The sequence below is a fragment of the Camponotus vicinus genome, unplaced genomic scaffold, assembly GCF_025532165.1.
Source record: "Camponotus vicinus isolate PSW18456_S1 unplaced genomic scaffold, iyCamVici1.0 SCAF_11, whole genome shotgun sequence".
Classification (NCBI taxonomy): Eukaryota; Metazoa; Arthropoda; class Insecta; order Hymenoptera; family Formicidae; genus Camponotus; species Camponotus vicinus.
Genome location: NW_028141947.1, coordinates 11,105,460 through 11,121,933, shown reverse-complemented (window position 1 = coordinate 11,121,933; position 16,474 = coordinate 11,105,460). Strand labels below are relative to the sequence as shown.

The 16,474-nt window shown below is 34.9% G+C and overlaps 5 protein-coding genes across 7 annotated transcripts in view; 2 read left to right on the top strand and 3 right to left on the bottom strand.

Annotated features, from left to right (window-relative positions):
- The window catches only part of LOC145962064 (uncharacterized), an 83,636-nt gene that overhangs the window by 16,447 nt on the left and 50,715 nt on the right, over positions 1-16,474 (bottom strand). The window lies entirely within an intron of this gene.
- LOC145962069 (uncharacterized) lies at positions 580-5,799 on the top strand. 2 transcript variants are annotated; one of them, XM_083082865.1, is made up of 6 exons: positions 580-1,045; positions 2,219-2,897; positions 3,108-3,445; positions 3,575-4,361; positions 4,505-4,886; positions 5,038-5,799. In XM_083082865.1, the coding sequence occupies exons 2-6, from the start codon at positions 2,332-2,334 to the stop codon at positions 5,167-5,169; spliced, it is 2,205 nt and encodes a 734-aa protein (XP_082938991.1). In that variant the 5' UTR covers positions 580-1,045; positions 2,219-2,331; the 3' UTR covers positions 5,170-5,799. The 2 variants fall into 2 exon arrangements, with proteins under 2 accessions (XP_082938991.1, XP_082938992.1); XM_083082866.1 differs by having other exon boundaries at positions 580-1,550.
- On the bottom strand, positions 5,715-7,417 carry LOC145962080 (coiled-coil domain-containing protein 124). Its single transcript, XM_083082884.1, has 4 exons — positions 7,272-7,417; positions 6,673-6,837; positions 6,306-6,574; positions 5,715-6,102 (listed from the first exon to the last, which is right to left on the bottom strand). Exons 2-4 carry the CDS (start codon positions 6,829-6,831, stop codon positions 5,907-5,909), a joined length of 624 nt encoding a protein of 207 aa, XP_082939010.1. The 5' UTR covers positions 6,832-6,837; positions 7,272-7,417; the 3' UTR covers positions 5,715-5,906.
- LOC145962068 (uncharacterized) lies at positions 6,979-16,159 on the top strand. 2 transcript variants are annotated; one of them, XM_083082863.1, is made up of 10 exons: positions 6,979-7,242; positions 7,914-8,007; positions 8,153-8,280; positions 8,373-8,454; positions 13,141-13,270; positions 13,699-14,760; positions 14,919-15,183; positions 15,259-15,413; positions 15,629-15,813; positions 15,883-16,159. In XM_083082863.1, exons 1-10 carry the CDS (start codon positions 7,129-7,131, stop codon positions 16,053-16,055), a joined length of 2,388 nt encoding a protein of 795 aa, XP_082938989.1. In that variant the 5' UTR covers positions 6,979-7,128; the 3' UTR covers positions 16,056-16,159. The 2 variants fall into 2 exon arrangements, with proteins under 2 accessions (XP_082938989.1, XP_082938990.1); XM_083082864.1 differs by lacking the exons at positions 6,979-7,242; positions 7,914-8,007; positions 8,153-8,280; positions 8,373-8,454 and adding an exon at positions 12,878-12,979.
- On the bottom strand, positions 8,456-11,938 carry Vdup1 (arrestin family protein Vdup1). Its single transcript, XM_083082879.1, has 6 exons — positions 11,273-11,938; positions 11,001-11,125; positions 10,495-10,712; positions 9,639-9,785; positions 9,307-9,528; positions 8,456-9,182 (listed from the first exon to the last, which is right to left on the bottom strand). The coding sequence occupies exons 1-6, from the start codon at positions 11,383-11,385 to the stop codon at positions 8,991-8,993; spliced, it is 1,017 nt and encodes a 338-aa protein (XP_082939005.1). The 5' UTR covers positions 11,386-11,938; the 3' UTR covers positions 8,456-8,990.

Here is a 16,474-nt window from a genome sequence, read left to right as displayed (position 1 = left end):
AGTAGTCTCATCACGAGTAGCTTTAATAGGTCAGACGATTATAAAATCTTTCACGCTCGTGTCCACGTACGTTCGCAATTTATAAAGTTTCTTCCGGTCATGGGGATTTCCATTCAAGGGAGAGTACCGCTATCAAACTATTTACAGAGCCGTTACCGAAAGGGATAACATCAAAGGGTGGCGTCAAAATACGAATTAGCCCATTCGATCTCTAGTACTTGAATCAATAATTATATTGTAGATCTTTTATTATCGAATGATATTATTATTGAGTGGCATCACGCAGACATATAGTATCATTTATAACTTTCACTTTTGTAAAGAAAGAAAATATGGCGTTGCTTATACAACGAATACATGTGTACTTTGCAGAGAAATTCCGTTTATAATACGATGATTACAAGCAAACCAGAAGTAGGTAGGTAAAGCCGATGCGAACTTTCTAAACGCCCTGTATACAAACGATTTCCCAATGGTAGGGGTACCACCGGTCTCGCTCTCTCTCTTCTCTCTCTCTCTCTCTCTCCTCTCTCTCTCTCTTTCTCTTTCTCTCTCACTAACTAGGCCTATCCGTGTGTGCCCGAGAGTCATACAATGGCCGCCGTGAGCCAACGTGTTGCGCGCCTCGTGTATTAATCGTCCTCAATTTTCTCGTCTTAATTTGCCGGCTGAGAGACGCCTACGAAAAAAAAGATGCACGACGCTCCGCCGCGGTGGTATCATTCGGCGCGAGTCCGTTCGACAGCGTGCTCCGATAAACGACGCCCGCGTCGTCCTGACATATCGTCATCGCGTACGCTCCTTGATGAAAACACAGTGGCCGTCGACACGCGACCGACTGCATACGGGTACATTACGTTGTTGGAACGCGGTTGCTAAACCTTCACGAAGACTTCGACGACAATCGAAACGAACGTTGCGTCAATATTGTACTATGTTATTCATAGTGCGCGTCCTGAATTAGAGACGTTATCTGTTAGATCAGTGCATTCATGTCCCCTGGTGTTATTATGTATCCTGTGTATATATCGCTCGCTTAAGGAAGGTAATTTATTTTTGTAATATTCTGTGAAAATTTGGCAGTAGTGCAGTCTAAAGAATCGTTGGATCTAAAAATCGAGAGACGGTAATATATATATCGTGCCAAGTATATCCGTGAAAGACTTGTATATCATCTTTTCTGATGAGTCATTTTCGAAAAAAAATTGGCGTGTATCTTTTAAATAAAACTGTCATGCCAAAATCAAATGAAAAATCCAAATATATAAATATTGAAAAAAATCTCGAAGATATGACAGTGTGAAAAATTTTGCACGAACATTTATCTTTCATTCATCTCCCTCCTACGTAGATAATTCGCCCAATCTAGCTGGATTAACGCGCTTTAAACTGATGATACTCTCGTTACGCTTTGTTCACTATTATGTCTATAAAGCCTTTAAGAAGTAACGTCGTCGATGAACGCATCCAATAGCATATATTTCCATGGAAAAAGTGAAATCATTGAATTTTACATGCACATTATATGTTCTAATGTTATACTTTTCCTGGTACGCTTAAAGGAAAGATTGTTCCGATAGATAAGTTATAGTATAGTATAGTATAGTTACGTTGCTGTAAAAGAATGCACAATCAATTATTCGGTTGAATTCTCGTCAGACTAGATTTTCATCTACGCGTTTTATTCAAGTTCCTGTTGATGCAAAAATATAACTTACGTTCTTCCTTAAAAATGAGCTCCAGTTTGCATCAATTTTGGATAAATATCGCGTTTGGAAAAAAATATTCTTTCAAAATGGTTTCGAATTATTCGAGCGTAGAAACAACACTTTCATTTTTCGCGGGGAAATCTAATTGCTCGACTAGAACGTACGAAAAGCGTTACAAGCCGAGAAAGTCGATGTTTGCGCAATAAACATCTGTCAGTTTATAAACTATAACACTGACGATTTGAAGGAAACCGTTCGTATCTAATGGCATTTAAACTAACAGTAACTTTATCTACTAATAACCATATAATTAATATTAATGAATCCAAAATTGTTGAATATAAGTATTTCTACAATCGCATAAATTGTTGAGTAAAGATTCAATTATTATGTAAACAATTACAAGAAAAATATGAATCTATTTTTCAACTATTATTAAAATAAATAAAATCATATACACGCGCATAAAATAGCTCACTAATATTATATATTAATATTTCATTTTATAGATAACGAATTAGAAAATATATGCCAGTGCTATGGCATATATTCCGTATTCGATGTTTAAGAATCGACTAATGGACTGACGTATTTATGATTCGGCTGTCCCAAAGAAGAGACAATGGCGACGAAAGTAGAGGAGACTCCCTCGCCTCCAACGGGGTCTCCTTGGTACGGCAAGATTTTCGAGTGTTGGAGGAGTCGTAGTCGAGTTAGCCCCGGAAGAATCGAGCTACCCGACTGCGATTTCTTCATCGTGGCACCGCGACGTACGCTGCGCGTTCTGAAACCGTCCCTGAAGAGCATCTGGTATTACGAGAGCACGGCGATCGATCGGCCGGAATCGGTCAACGATAATTTCTTCGCCCGATGGACCAGGAGGCCGCATCCGTCCGGAAATTGCAGGTGCTCCTTCCGTCAGTCCACCGGGACGTTAAGCACGACCGAGGAACAAATCATATCCGCGGAACTGAATCGCATCCGAACGAGTCTTTGCGAGGGCGAGAAGAACGCGCGGGACCTCGAGGAACTGGAGCAAAAAGTTTCGGTGAATCTACAAAAATTACGGGACAACGCGGTCGCTGATCGCATAAATGAGGCGAATGAGACGACGGTGCCTTCGACACTAACGGATCGCCAGTCATTCGAGCAAAATGCGAAGCAACAAATCGTTAAAGATTTAGAAAGGTAAGGTTTATTTAAGCTACAATAAATAAGAATAGAGAAATACGAGAGATTTTATCGCCTTTGACCGATCATTTTCACAGTAATATTTTATATTAAATACAGTATATTGAACATTCCTTTATTGATCTCTCATTTCTTTATATTCATTGTCTTTTACATGTACTTGTAAATAAATGTACACATTATGAAAATTAATATAAATTATGCCAGGTACATCAACACACTTCTGGAAGAAGTACTAGATGACACCGTTAAACATGTAACTAATATGGAAAAAAATGATGTTCAACATCCTTGGCAAAAAACGAAAAATAATTTGAAATCGCAGTCTAATAAACTCGAACATAAAATTTCGATAAAGAGAGACAAAGATTTTATCGATATTAATTCCCGTGTTCCTATAAATAAGACGCAATGGAGTGCAAAAAATGAATGTAAGAAACAATTCGCTAGAGTTTCAGTAGGCGAGGGTTATGTGAATCCTGCTTTTGTCGATTCGACAGATGAATTAGCTTCTCTGGACTTTGATCATTCTGCAAAAAAACGCGGTAAGCAACAGATTTTATGAAAAATAAGATTATTTATGTTATCATAAATATTGTATTTTTTTAAACATGTCTCGTATAATGTAAAATTTCTTTTTTATTGACATATATTGTTTTTTTTTTATGGAACAGCCGACTTGTATTTTGGAATGTCGGGAAATACCGAGAGCATCGCTCCGGAAAAATTAGACTGCGTGGATTCCGGAATAAATAGCGTGGAAACGATCGAATTTCAATTACTTGATCAAGAACCCAGCTTCGAGCAATCCCTTTTACGAATGATCGATGAAAAATTGGGAAGAGATCCTCTGACGAATAATTCGGAGGAGGATAATTCTGAGAAAAATTTGCGAAAAGCAATTTCTGAGATGAATTCTCAGGAGACTGTACAAACTTCGTCCAATCTTGAAATATTATCAACTGACAAAGTGGAGTATCACGAGGATACTATCAACACAGAAACTAATTTCGAGAAACTACGCTTGGAATTTCAAAGTAACGGCACGCCTCTGAATGATGGAAGTCGATCGAAACTCGATACGAAATTAACGGAAACCGCTCCTATCGAGCTGAAGGATTATAGAAAAGAATGGACGGAATTCGATAGTATTTCTTCACGAGAAAATACTCGTCGAAGTCTTCGCGATTCGATAATGTTTCGAAGAAATAGAAAACCAACCATAGTCTTTCTACACGGCTTCGGTTCCTCGGCAGAGATCTTTGAACATCAGCTCCAATATTTCTCTTCCCATGGTTATCCTTGCATCGCTCCCGATATGCTTGGACACGGAATGAGTTCAGCTCCCGGACGGTCTAGAGATTATCATTTTAGCAAATTACTCAAGGACTTGGACGCTATTCTACATCATTACGCTTTCAAGTCCGGGGAAAAGTGCGTTTTGGTGGCACATAATTACGGGTAAGTTGCTGTCTATTTAAAAGCCATATGAGCAGTTTTTTTTATTATTGAAAAATTTATTTTAAAAATTATTTTTAGATAAATTATTGTTAATAAAAATGTAAAATAAATATCTGTGTACATCGTGCATAAATCTGTTCCAGATGCAGCTTCGCTACGGCATTAGCTTGTAAATATGACAGCAATATTCACCAGCTCGTGCTAATATCGGGCGGTGGGCCGACTCCTCTGGCCCCTCCGAGCACGGAATGCGCGGGGCATTGCTGTCTCAGGGCGATTCTCGCACCTTTTTTAATGTGCGGTCTTCACCGAGATATCCTATATTCCGCGCGAGGCCGCCAGCATCCTTATTGCGGTCACGAATCGACGGAACAGTGGCCTTCCCACATGAAGTATGTATTGAACGGTATGATCTGGCCGCAGGGTGACTACGCTTTTCACAGAAAAATATGCACACCGACGCTTCTAGTGCATGGACTAAGGGACAATAAAGTTTCGCTGGTGCAGGAATGTCAAATGGAAAGAGTGAGTTTATATCACTGTTAATCCTTAGTACGCGCGATTAATATATATAGACAATGTAAATGTTAAATTACATTAAAAACTTTGTACGTATCAATCATTTTGCTGTAAGAATAATACGATATTAAATTAAATTTTGTCCCGAATTTTTCAGACGATGGTGAAAGCTTTCCTTGAAGCTATTCCAATGGCTGGTCATAGCCCGATGACCGAATGCCCTCAGCAGCTAAATCATATGATACATTGTTTTATAGATTTATGGAAAAACAAAAAATGGCAGCAGTGATATTATGTGCTAATTTCAATCTAGAAATAATGATCTAAAAATCTGTATGATATTAAAATTGCATGACTGAGTCGATCAACAGACTTTATCAAAGTTAACTGTAACATAAAGTTTGTGTATATTTTAAGTGGAGGGAAGTGTAAGCAATATTATGATATATTTCAAAAAGATTGAACAATAAGATAAATCGATACAATTGAGCGGCCTCATAAATGTGCCAAAATTTGGATTAATAAAATAAATATGAAATATTTTTTATTCACCTCGATCACTTAAAATAACTTTAAATTATATATATCTAGAAATTGTGTCTTTATAATATAATGCATTTGATTGATTTTAAATTAAAAATTTTTTTTAATGTACCTGAGAGAACCTATAAATGAAATTATCATAAATGAAATGTATACGAAATCTCATTTAAACTCTAAATAATTTTTATTTAAAACTTATTTCATATATGGCCATTTCAAAGAAAAAAAGTTATTCAAAGTGATCTAACAAATATTGTGAACAGAGGCTACGAAATAGCATATAGACCAAAGATCATTTATATATATCGTTATTTCATAGATAGTATTTTTTAATATGTTATTCGTTTTTACAAATAAAATTGTATACAGCTGATTATATCGTTGCAGTAATTATTTATAACCAAATTTGAGACATTTAGGAATTAAATAATTAATCAGTCAGTGATGTGCGCAAGTACGTACAGAGCGCGTTTAATATCATTATCAGTTGTTTAATAATTTCTGGTTAAGCGGATTCTCGGGTGATTTCATCCATTCTTTCCTAAGAATCTGTTTCAACTGGCTCAATCTCAAGGTAGGATTTTGTTCTTTAATAATCGGCATCATTTTTTCCTCGAAAGTTGCGTATGCTGCTTTCATCCGTTTTTCCGGATGTCGATCAATTTCGGGATCTTTTGTACTGAAAGTAAAATGATGAAGATCGAGATAAGGAAAATAAATATAATATGCTATATATTGTATACACTATTGCATATATACATTCTCAATTTTTAAAGCTTTCAATCTACAATTACTATTGCAGAGAATTGTGTAGGATAAAATTTTGATAAAATTTAGAATTGATACTTTGTCATTGTATTCTAATGTCTTAAAAATAATTACCTTAAGATAGATATAGCTTCATCTATACTGTGAGCTGTTTCACCTTCCAAAGTTAATCTATTTAAATTTTCTTCGATTGGTGTCTCCTCCTCTTTCTTCATCATAGCTACTTGATTTCGCTTTTCAGTGATAGTAACAATTTCAGCTCTAGTAACTTTGGACGCTGGTTGTTTGCCACCGATTTTTATATTTGCCATTTCCTTTTCAAGCAGAGCTTTAGCTTCCGCTTTCTTTTCTAATTGCTGTTGACGTTTCTTCTCAAGTTCTTCCTGTATATATGTAATAATATATTACGTTTTTTATTCTCTTATTTTTTCTTTTCCATAATCTAAAATAATTATTTCTTTACAGTAATCCTAAGACATACTTGTTTTTGTTTCTTTTTCAACCGTTGTTTGTCATTATCTTCCCAGGCTTTGTCTTCAGCTTCCATCGCTTTTTTTATATTTTCGGCTTCTTTAGCTGCGGCCTTTCTAGCTCGAGCGGCAACCGCCTTACTATTCTCACCCACGAATTTCTTCGGCATATTGATCTGTGATATGTAAATCTTGAAAGTTACTCGTGATTCTTATATATATGTATTATTTCCGTATTTTTGAAAATAGCGGGCGGATGTAGAGAGATTACTATATTTGAGTTGGTAATAGTCGTAGCACATGCGCGGAAACACTGTGAGAGCTGTTATAAGATTCAGGTTAAGAGACTCCAAAATAATTTACGTTCCAAAGCCGTTCCAAAGCCGTTCATAAACGGCATATAAAAATTCGCTACTATACGTGTGTAGTGTATTCAATTTTAATTTTTAATGTGACGCCAAAAATTCATGATTACGCGATTGAATAAAAGCGGCTACGGAATTTATTTAACTGTCAGGCGTGAAATGTCGAAACAACGGTCTGCAAAAAATGAGAAGATGCGGAAGGGAACGACCACTGATGTGAGTGATTGTTTTAACATAAAACTCACCGGCTCCTTGTTTGCAGGATATACGATCACCTATTGCGAAAATAATGTGACATTTTCTATTAGACACTTTAGCATCTCTGGTACTTCTGTATCGGTATAAATGCGACTAGACTCACTTCTACCAACTGTACACAATTAAAGCTCACTATTACAGTATAATTTGAGAATTACAGCTGTAATTGGACAAAGTAGATGGACTGTTTCTTACACACAGTACATGATTGAACGACAAAAAGCACGAATCAATCACTTTTTGTCATGTATTTTTAGTGCCTTTTTCTATTCTAGACGCATCGATTAGCATTTTGATGGTACATTATTGAGAATAATTTGAGATAAAAATTCTAATATCAAAATGTTTAGATAATATTTTCTTAAAAATAATTTTTTAGCGAGAAGCACAAATATTTGATCATCAATCAATTTGCGTAAATTTGAAGCTTGATTTTTTGTATGTAATGAAAGATATCAAAGAATAATATGTAATTTATATATTAACCAATTTTAATCAATTTCTCGCTTTTCTAAAAATAATATAATTTTAAAAAAATAATATTTACATTGATAATTGCGTCATAGTTACACACGTGTGGGGCAAGTGTATTAAATATTACCTTCATTTGTTAATACACTATTTTGCAGAATCAATCTACAGGACCTGTGGTTTTAGATAAAGATGGAAATGTAATAATAAAAATTCAGGCTAAACCTGGGGCAAAGTGTAACAATATAACCGGTAATTAAAAATATCATTCAACATATTTTATGTTTGTTGAATTTTTATTATAAAGAAAATTATTTTTCCAACTTTGTAAAAAAAAAGAAAATATTTCCTTTGATAAAATCATAATTGTTAAAAAGATGCAAATAAATATTCGTAGATATTTCCGACGAAGCAGTAGGCATTGCAATCTCAGCCCCACCAATGGAAGGTGAAGCAAATGCCGAACTCGTTAAATATTTAGCTTCGATTTTTGAACTAAGAAAATCCGATGTATCTTTGGACCGTGTAAGTATATAATTCGGTAAATTCAAGATCAAATTTTTTTCTATTAAAATCTGCATCCGAAATTATAAACTTTTATTTTCTCCTTTGTGTAGGGATCTCGAAGTCGGCAAAAAACAGTTATAGTATCGGGAATTACAACAGATCAGGTTTTAGCGAAATTGAAAAGAGAAATGGGTAATTAAAAAGTTTTCTTTTACTGCGTAAAAATTTGTTTTTATCATTAAATGTTTTTCTCTAATTAATATATGTATAAATTTTCCTTATAAATACATTTTAATGTTATATTTTTAATTTTATGTTACTTATTGTCATTTTATGTTATTTTTATCATATTTTTGTGTGTTCAATACCAATTATTTTTTACAGTATTATACAATTTACACATCTCTGCTTCTCCCCATAAAGACAATTGATAGAGTTAGCGTACTGTCAGTATTTATAAAATTGAATATAATTAAAGTTTTTTAACAACTATATATATTTTCGCACCAAATTCAATATTTCCAAAAATCATCACCGATTCTTTAAAATTTTACACAAGCGTTGTTGTGACTAGCAATATGAGAATCGATGAAGATTTTTGTTGTATATATAAGCGCATGTGCGCACAGTTATGATCATAGAAAATTAGTACCCCTTTAACCAAGGTACTATCTGTTGACATAATAACTCGATATATCTATAACATACGTCTATATATACGTCGGTTTTCATTCTTGTATTTCGAAAGCTTTATCGTCGAGCCAAGGTCGAAAGATGGGTAGTGTCGATGGGTAATGGGCGCCCCGTTTGGATGGCGCTGTACCAGCTGGTGCACCTTCCGGCCTCAACGGATACGTAGCCAGTACGATCGGTATTTGCAACTTGATCTCCTTGTCCAAACTCTTGGGACTTATGACGAACTGCGAGAAATATTTATTATATAAGCTCTCTCTCTTAACGTTCTCGCGGAAATGCTTCCGTTTCTGACTGTGTGAATTTTTTCTTATTATGTCTTTAGAGATACATATTTTTTCCAACACTCACGTAAACGTGATACAGGACGTTGATCAAGTGACACCCTCGCAAATTCGTCGGCGGCAAAGGTGGAACGTACATTTGTTCGTTCAACCATTCCTCGCCTTCGCCCGGTCGAATTTTTCCCCTGGAAACGCTCGCCAGTTCCCTGGTCTCGCTAGCGAGCACTTTACCCCGACACAAGTATTGTATTGTTTCGGTGAGCGACGCCTTGGTCGACTTCATCGTCACCTGTTAATTCGAGTTTTCAAAGAAACTTTTCGCACTTTCCTTAGTTGTTGTCTCAAATTATTAAAAATATCGAAATTACATTCGTTAGTTACATTAATTATGGTGTATACCTTACTGCGATTGCTGACAGTCGCAGAAATACCGATCGTTTCCCCAGGTACATATCCACCTCGATCCAGACTCACTCTGCAGAATACAGGACCGCCCGATACGCAAGAGACACCCACACGTTGTTCGATCTCTTGTCTCGCAGGTTGCTGTTTGTTACGAAAATATTTTATTTATATGTAGACTTTTTTAATAAGCCAAACTTTTCTAGGACTATTCGACATTAGAAACAATATTTTAAAAAGCAAAATGCATCTCTAAACTGAACACTAATGTTTGCTAAACGATACGACTGTATTTATGGCTAAACAATACCCGCTAATGTTGCCTCTGCCTACGTAAAAATTTTTCTTACGCAATTTTCTAGAAACGCAGATGCATTGCTGCCGGGAAATATGGGTGGTGATTTCATCACGATCTACGCTAGTATTATTATATTGCAACAACAGAAATGTGCACACAGAAGCCCCGCATTTTATTATTTCTGATGTTTAAATATATCGGTGAATATTAAATATATCCAACATTCTTTTTAAATTCTTTGTGGCGCCTCAAGTTATTTACAACGCTTTTCTCCTCGGGTTGATGACCAGTATTTGGAACTCGGTTATGGTAATGTAAATTGGGTATTCATTTAATGCGTGCGTGCGTGAAACACTTTCCTTGGTCTTAATCGATTTCGTAAAGCTTGGGTGTTTATAATAATTTTTAGTCAACGTTGCTTTCTACCGATTAAGAAATGAAAATATTTAACTATCGAAGAGATAATTTTGACGTAAAGATATCTAAACTTTCGAGATAAATATTTGAATAAATTAAATCTGTAAATACTAATTCATTCATAATGCAAACGCTCACCGCTAATATCGGAGGCTCCAGATTTAAGTCGATCGGATTCATAACAATGAAGACCTGTTGATTTTTATGCGTAAGTCCACCTGGCTCGCGAAGAGCCGCTTTACAATAATATTGTACCCATCCATGCTTTCCGAGGAAAGTAGAAGGTAGACCCAGTGGTAAACCCAATTTGAAGGGAAAGCTGTGTATTCCCGGCGATAGCAATGACGGCCCTTCGCCTGTGCGGAATCGCGTGCGAAAAAAATATTCATCAGAAAAGAAAAACATAAGGCTATTACAAATCTTTAATTATAAATTAAAGATAATATATATTTTTAATTATATAATTGTCAATTATTATAAAGATATTTTTTGTTAAGCTATTATTATATACACGATGTATGTAAATATAATTCATTATATGTGTTATTTATAAAGATAGAAATATAAAATTAGTAGTTTTTAAGCAATACGCGCGTGATCATTGAATTATATATATGCGACACAACTCGAAATAATTAATTCACCTGGTTCGCCCAACAGTCGCATGCGAAAATCGATGTAATTCTCTTTGTCGTAAACTCTTTCGGCACGTTGACTGCGTACCCGAACTACACCTTCTCCCACAACATGGAAATGTAGTCCCGATACACTAAGATAACGTATTTTATATGATTAATTTGCGCACTCTATGATTTGATTTAGCGTAAAAGAAAATTTATTGGTAAAAAATTTTGTTCTAACACATATATACTTTTTTTGCACGCATAAAAACAATTTTTTTTTAAATATTACTTACTAAGCCTCATCGTCCAGCTCTATGAGAACACGACCGGACAAAAAGTGTCCAGGGAAATAGAGTAGATTTGTATTATCGAAAAGTATTAAGAATTTACTGAGCTTCCTCGTCATCCTGCCGCCGAGAACACTTTTTCAGTTGTATTTACAGAGACCGACGGTTCGTGCGGGCGTTTACGTCACCGCGGCTTCACGCTCACTGAATGCACATCAAGGTATGCGCAAAGAACAAGCTTTTTTCCATTCGCTATCTCATGATGCGAGGTGAGAATCACTGGCTTGTATCGCATCAGCACGTTCGTAGCATGTGTGGCATGCGTCTCTCCTTCTTGTTTCTTTCTCTCTTTTCCTCTCCTTGACAATCTCTTTTGCGTGCTAGCGAATTGTGGTACCAGTTATGCCACGATGCACCTCATCATCGCATTTTTCCGTCCATCGAAGATAGCGGCACATTCCGCACGCATTCTCCGCACTTTTCGCGATCGATGGATGATCGAACGAAGATTAATGAGCACCAACTCGCCCCGATACGAACCTCCTCGCTATCGCCCACCGCGAACCTTCCTGCTGTCACCTTTTCGCAGTGGTCCGTTCCTTCTTGCCCATTCTTGGAGACGCGCTCACTTTCGCTCCCTACCTCCTACCTGGCTGCTTCTCTTCCACCTCCAATTCAGTCCTGTGTTTCCGACTAGTCTCTCTCATCTGATTTCACCTGATTGATATACTATTATGTTAGCCAATATTACAGTTTTTTAGCATTCCATGTTATTTGAATCGCATTAAGCTTCCATTTATCAATAAAGGTGAATGAATGAAGAATGCGATATTTAAACGATGAGGCTTAGCAAATATGAAAGCCACGATATGGGAAAAATGATTCCTTGAGATGTGTTTCTGTCTGTAATGAATCTAGCATAATATATAGCAGATATTTACATAAATCTAAAATATATGCAATTTTTCTAATGAATCATCAATAGATATCTTTTTGAGAAAATCAATTATTCATCTATTTTAATTATATACGTAATATATACATATATCAATGCATATAAAAGAAACTGAAAATCAAAATTACGTTAAATATAAAGTTCTTTTTTTCCTCACGCTGACAATCATAATTTTTCGGTAGAATAAAGTATAATAAGAAAAAAAATCTCTATTTTTATAAAATTGTAATTTTTCTTTTCTCTCTCTTTATTTATTCATATTTATTATAGGAAATTTTCTCTCTCTTTATTTATTCATATTATAGAAAATTTTCTCTCTTTTTATTTATTCATATTTATTATAGAAAATTTTATCTATATTTATGATTATAAAAGATATCTCGTTAGATATTTATTTCTGAAAGAAAATATAAATCTATAAAAATATAAATATGAATTAAGAAAAACTCATTGCGAAATATTTTGCATATGATTATTTCCAAATTGCAATTTCTACGAGCACGTGCTTGTTGACAACTGGACGGTCCTGGCAACTCTCAAGCTTGATTCGCACTAACTTGAAGGTGAAAACAATGGGTCTGTTCTTTTCAGCTGCACTGCTGCACTAGTGCAATTAGTTAGAATGAAAGAAAGTATGTTTGTCTCTTTCTAACTTATTGCACTAGTGCAGCAGTGCAGCTGAAAAGAACAGACTCAATCATTCACGTACAACGCCGCGTAGTGGTCACAACGTAGTGGTTATCGATTTCTTTTACAAGGTGAATACACATGATACACACGAATATACATTTATATGTGTTTATTATAGTAATTTGTTATTTATTTTATTATCGATAAAAGCATAGTTATTAAAAATCTCAGTGTGATTCCAAGTTCAATCATATGATCATCATCTAATGATTTATTTTACATGTCCAAGCCACTGTCACAGGCGATATGGAAAACAAAATAATTGATCAAAAGGAATATTTGAAGAAATATATGTCTTTGGGCAATACAGATGAAAAAAAGAAGAAAAAGAAGAAGAAATCCAAAACAGGAGCAAAAACGTAAGAATCAATTCAGAAACATTTTAGCTTGCATTAATGAAGAACGTTACGCATTGAGGTTATGTTTAGGTTAAGTTTATTTATATTGATAGAGACAGATTACAATCAAAATAATACATATATAATCATATTTATATTATTCACGTCATTGCAGATTACCATTTTTTCTATATGTGATTATTGCAGTTTTTCTTTGAATAAAACTATTTCGTCCTCTTGCGCAATAGAGTTTTTATATTTTTTAGATTTACGCATAGATACATAGTAATGTAGAATTAAATCAATCTTTAGTTTTGAAAGTGAGAACTTTCCAATTTCTCACATTATATAATTAAAGCTTATAAAGCCTTTTAGTATTTGTAAATTATTTATTAAAAAATTTATTTTCTAGTGAGATATTTTTGATACAATGATATATATCTTTACAGAGTAAAAATTATAGATGATGACATAGATTTGAAGAATATGCGGCCCATTGAAGAAGGTGAATTTGATATCCTTTTAGACGGAGAAGACGCTCCTCAAATTGCTGGTATAATTGACGAACGTGGACCAGTTGATTTCACGGACAAAAAAAGGTGGAAAATTATAACTGAGAATGAAGAAGGAGATTTAACTATTATTAATCGTACTATTAATAAGGAAAAAATACTTCAAATAGATGAGACAGATGCCAATCAAAATAACAGTGATGATTCCAATTTGAGTCCACCTAGGTCTAAATATTCTAAAAATAAGAATGCAGATTTGAGCCCACGTAGACAGTCTAAAAATGATAACTCAGATTCGAGTCCACCTAGATCTAGACACTCTAAGAATAAGCAAGCAGATTTAAGCCCACGTAGAAAATCTCAACATAAATCTAAAGATAATGACTCAGATTTAAGTCCACCTAGGCAATCTAGGAACAATGATTCTGACTCGAGTCCGCCTAGACAATCTAAAAAAAATAACGATGATTTGGATTTGAGTCCACCCAGATCTAAGCATTCTAAAAATAAGCATGTGAATTTAAATTCACGCAGAAAATTTAAAGATGATATCAAAGACAGCGATTCAGATTTGAGTCCACCTAGACAGTATAAGAATAATGATTATGATTTGAGTCCGCCTAGACAATCTAGGAATAACGACAATGATTCGGATTTGAGCCCACCCAGACAATGTAGAAATTACGACTCGGATTTAGATGTACCTAGAAAAATTATGAAACATTCGACTCACAGTATAACTGAACGAAGCTATCGAAGTTCACGTAACAGAAACAATGACTCAAACTTTAGTCCACCCAGAAAACGCAAGCAGAATCTAGATGCAGATTTGTATGAAAACAGAAGAAATAAAAGAGATTCAAATTCAAGCACATCACGATACAAAGAACATCGATCTCGGAAAGAAGATTCGCCATATTCCAATTCGCGTAGAACCGATGGAAGACGCGATTATTATGATAAAAATTCATCCAGATCTAGTAGAGAAGATGTATCAAGGTAAATTGATGATAATTTTATTGAAATAAAACACAATAGAACTCCGATAAAAATTAATTAATATAACCGATTAATATTATTATGTAAACTTTGTCATTTGTCGAATATCCATAGAAATATAATGATTATTAATGTAGATGTAATGATTTTTTAAACAGATCAAGCAGAGTTAAACGGAAAGATTATGAAGATCAAAATCATAAATCTCGATCGTATTCAGATACGAGAGAGAAAAGAAAAAAATCACGATGGGACGCAGAAACAGACAATTTTGAAAACGGACACGCGGAAAATCATTCAAAAAATCGTGACGGCCGGATGACAAAAACATTAGATGGGAAAACAGCGGGATTTCAAGCTGCGAAAGAACTGCGAGAGGAAATTGAGGCCCATAAACAACGAGATGCAGAGTTATTTAACAAGGTAATATTCTTTATAATGCAAATTTATAAAAGCAATTAATTCATTCATGGAGGTAAATGTCAAATTGTTTCGTAGTTAAGTAACGAGGAAAGCGGAAAAGGACAAGCTGTAATTGTGCGTGATAAACAAACGGGAAGAAAGCGTAATTTGGAAGAAGAAGCAGCGAAAAATCGCGAACAAGAAAAAAAGCAACAAGAGATGAATGAAAAATACGCCAAATGGGGAAAAGGGTAGGGATCTCTTTGTCTTTATCGATTATTATATCTTATTAATATTTCTATTTTTCATTTGGAATATATTTGAATGTATTCCAAATAAAAAATAGAAATATTAATAAGATGTAATAATCGATAAAGATTCTTTTATTAATTAATAAATGCTCATTTTATCTGATATAATCTGTTCTGATGATGCATAATATGTAATAACGTACGTCTTATTCTAGTTTGAAACAAGTGGAAGATCGCGAGGAGAAGTTAAAAAACGACTTATATGAGATAAATAAACCTTTAGCAAGATATGCGGACGATGCAGATTTAGATAAACAATTGAGGGAACAAGAGAGAGAAGGTGATCCCATGTTGAAGTACATAAAACAAAAGCAGATAAAAGAGGGAAAAAGAAAGCCAGGTACTTAATTTATGAAAGTAATTCTATTATGATATTCATATAATATATTTGAAAATTTCATTTCTCCAGATACGCTACAATATCGTGGCTCGTACGCGCCAAATCGATTCGGTATTACACCCGGTTATCGATGGGACGGCGTCGATAGAAGTAACGGATACGAGAAGAAGTGGTTCGAAACACAAAATGCAAAGATAGCGCGGCAAGAAGAAGCTTATAAATGGAGTACATCAGATATGTGATTTAGATTCGCAAATAATTATACATTACTATGATAGAAATTTTCTATTTCCATTAATTGTTAATGAAGAAAGAAATTTCTATAAATCTGTTTCGAGATATACAACACATAAGTTTCTTCATTTACTCTTTCGATATACGATCGCGATATACACGCTGTGTTTCTAGCGTGGAAAAAATTCGTATCGTTTATCCGTAATATCTTTACCCTTATCCTTACACATCCGTCACGAATTCGCTCTAACGTCGCGTAACGACCGCGATATATTAGCGAGCTACATGTGCGTGCACCGTAAAGACCGCGAGATCGATATTCGTTCCAGAAAACGAGAGGAATGGAGAGGCTGGCGCCGGTCTGGCAACTGTCTAGGCGAGCGAAATGCCACTGTCTATGCGAAATCGATCGCGCGCTTTTAAGGTC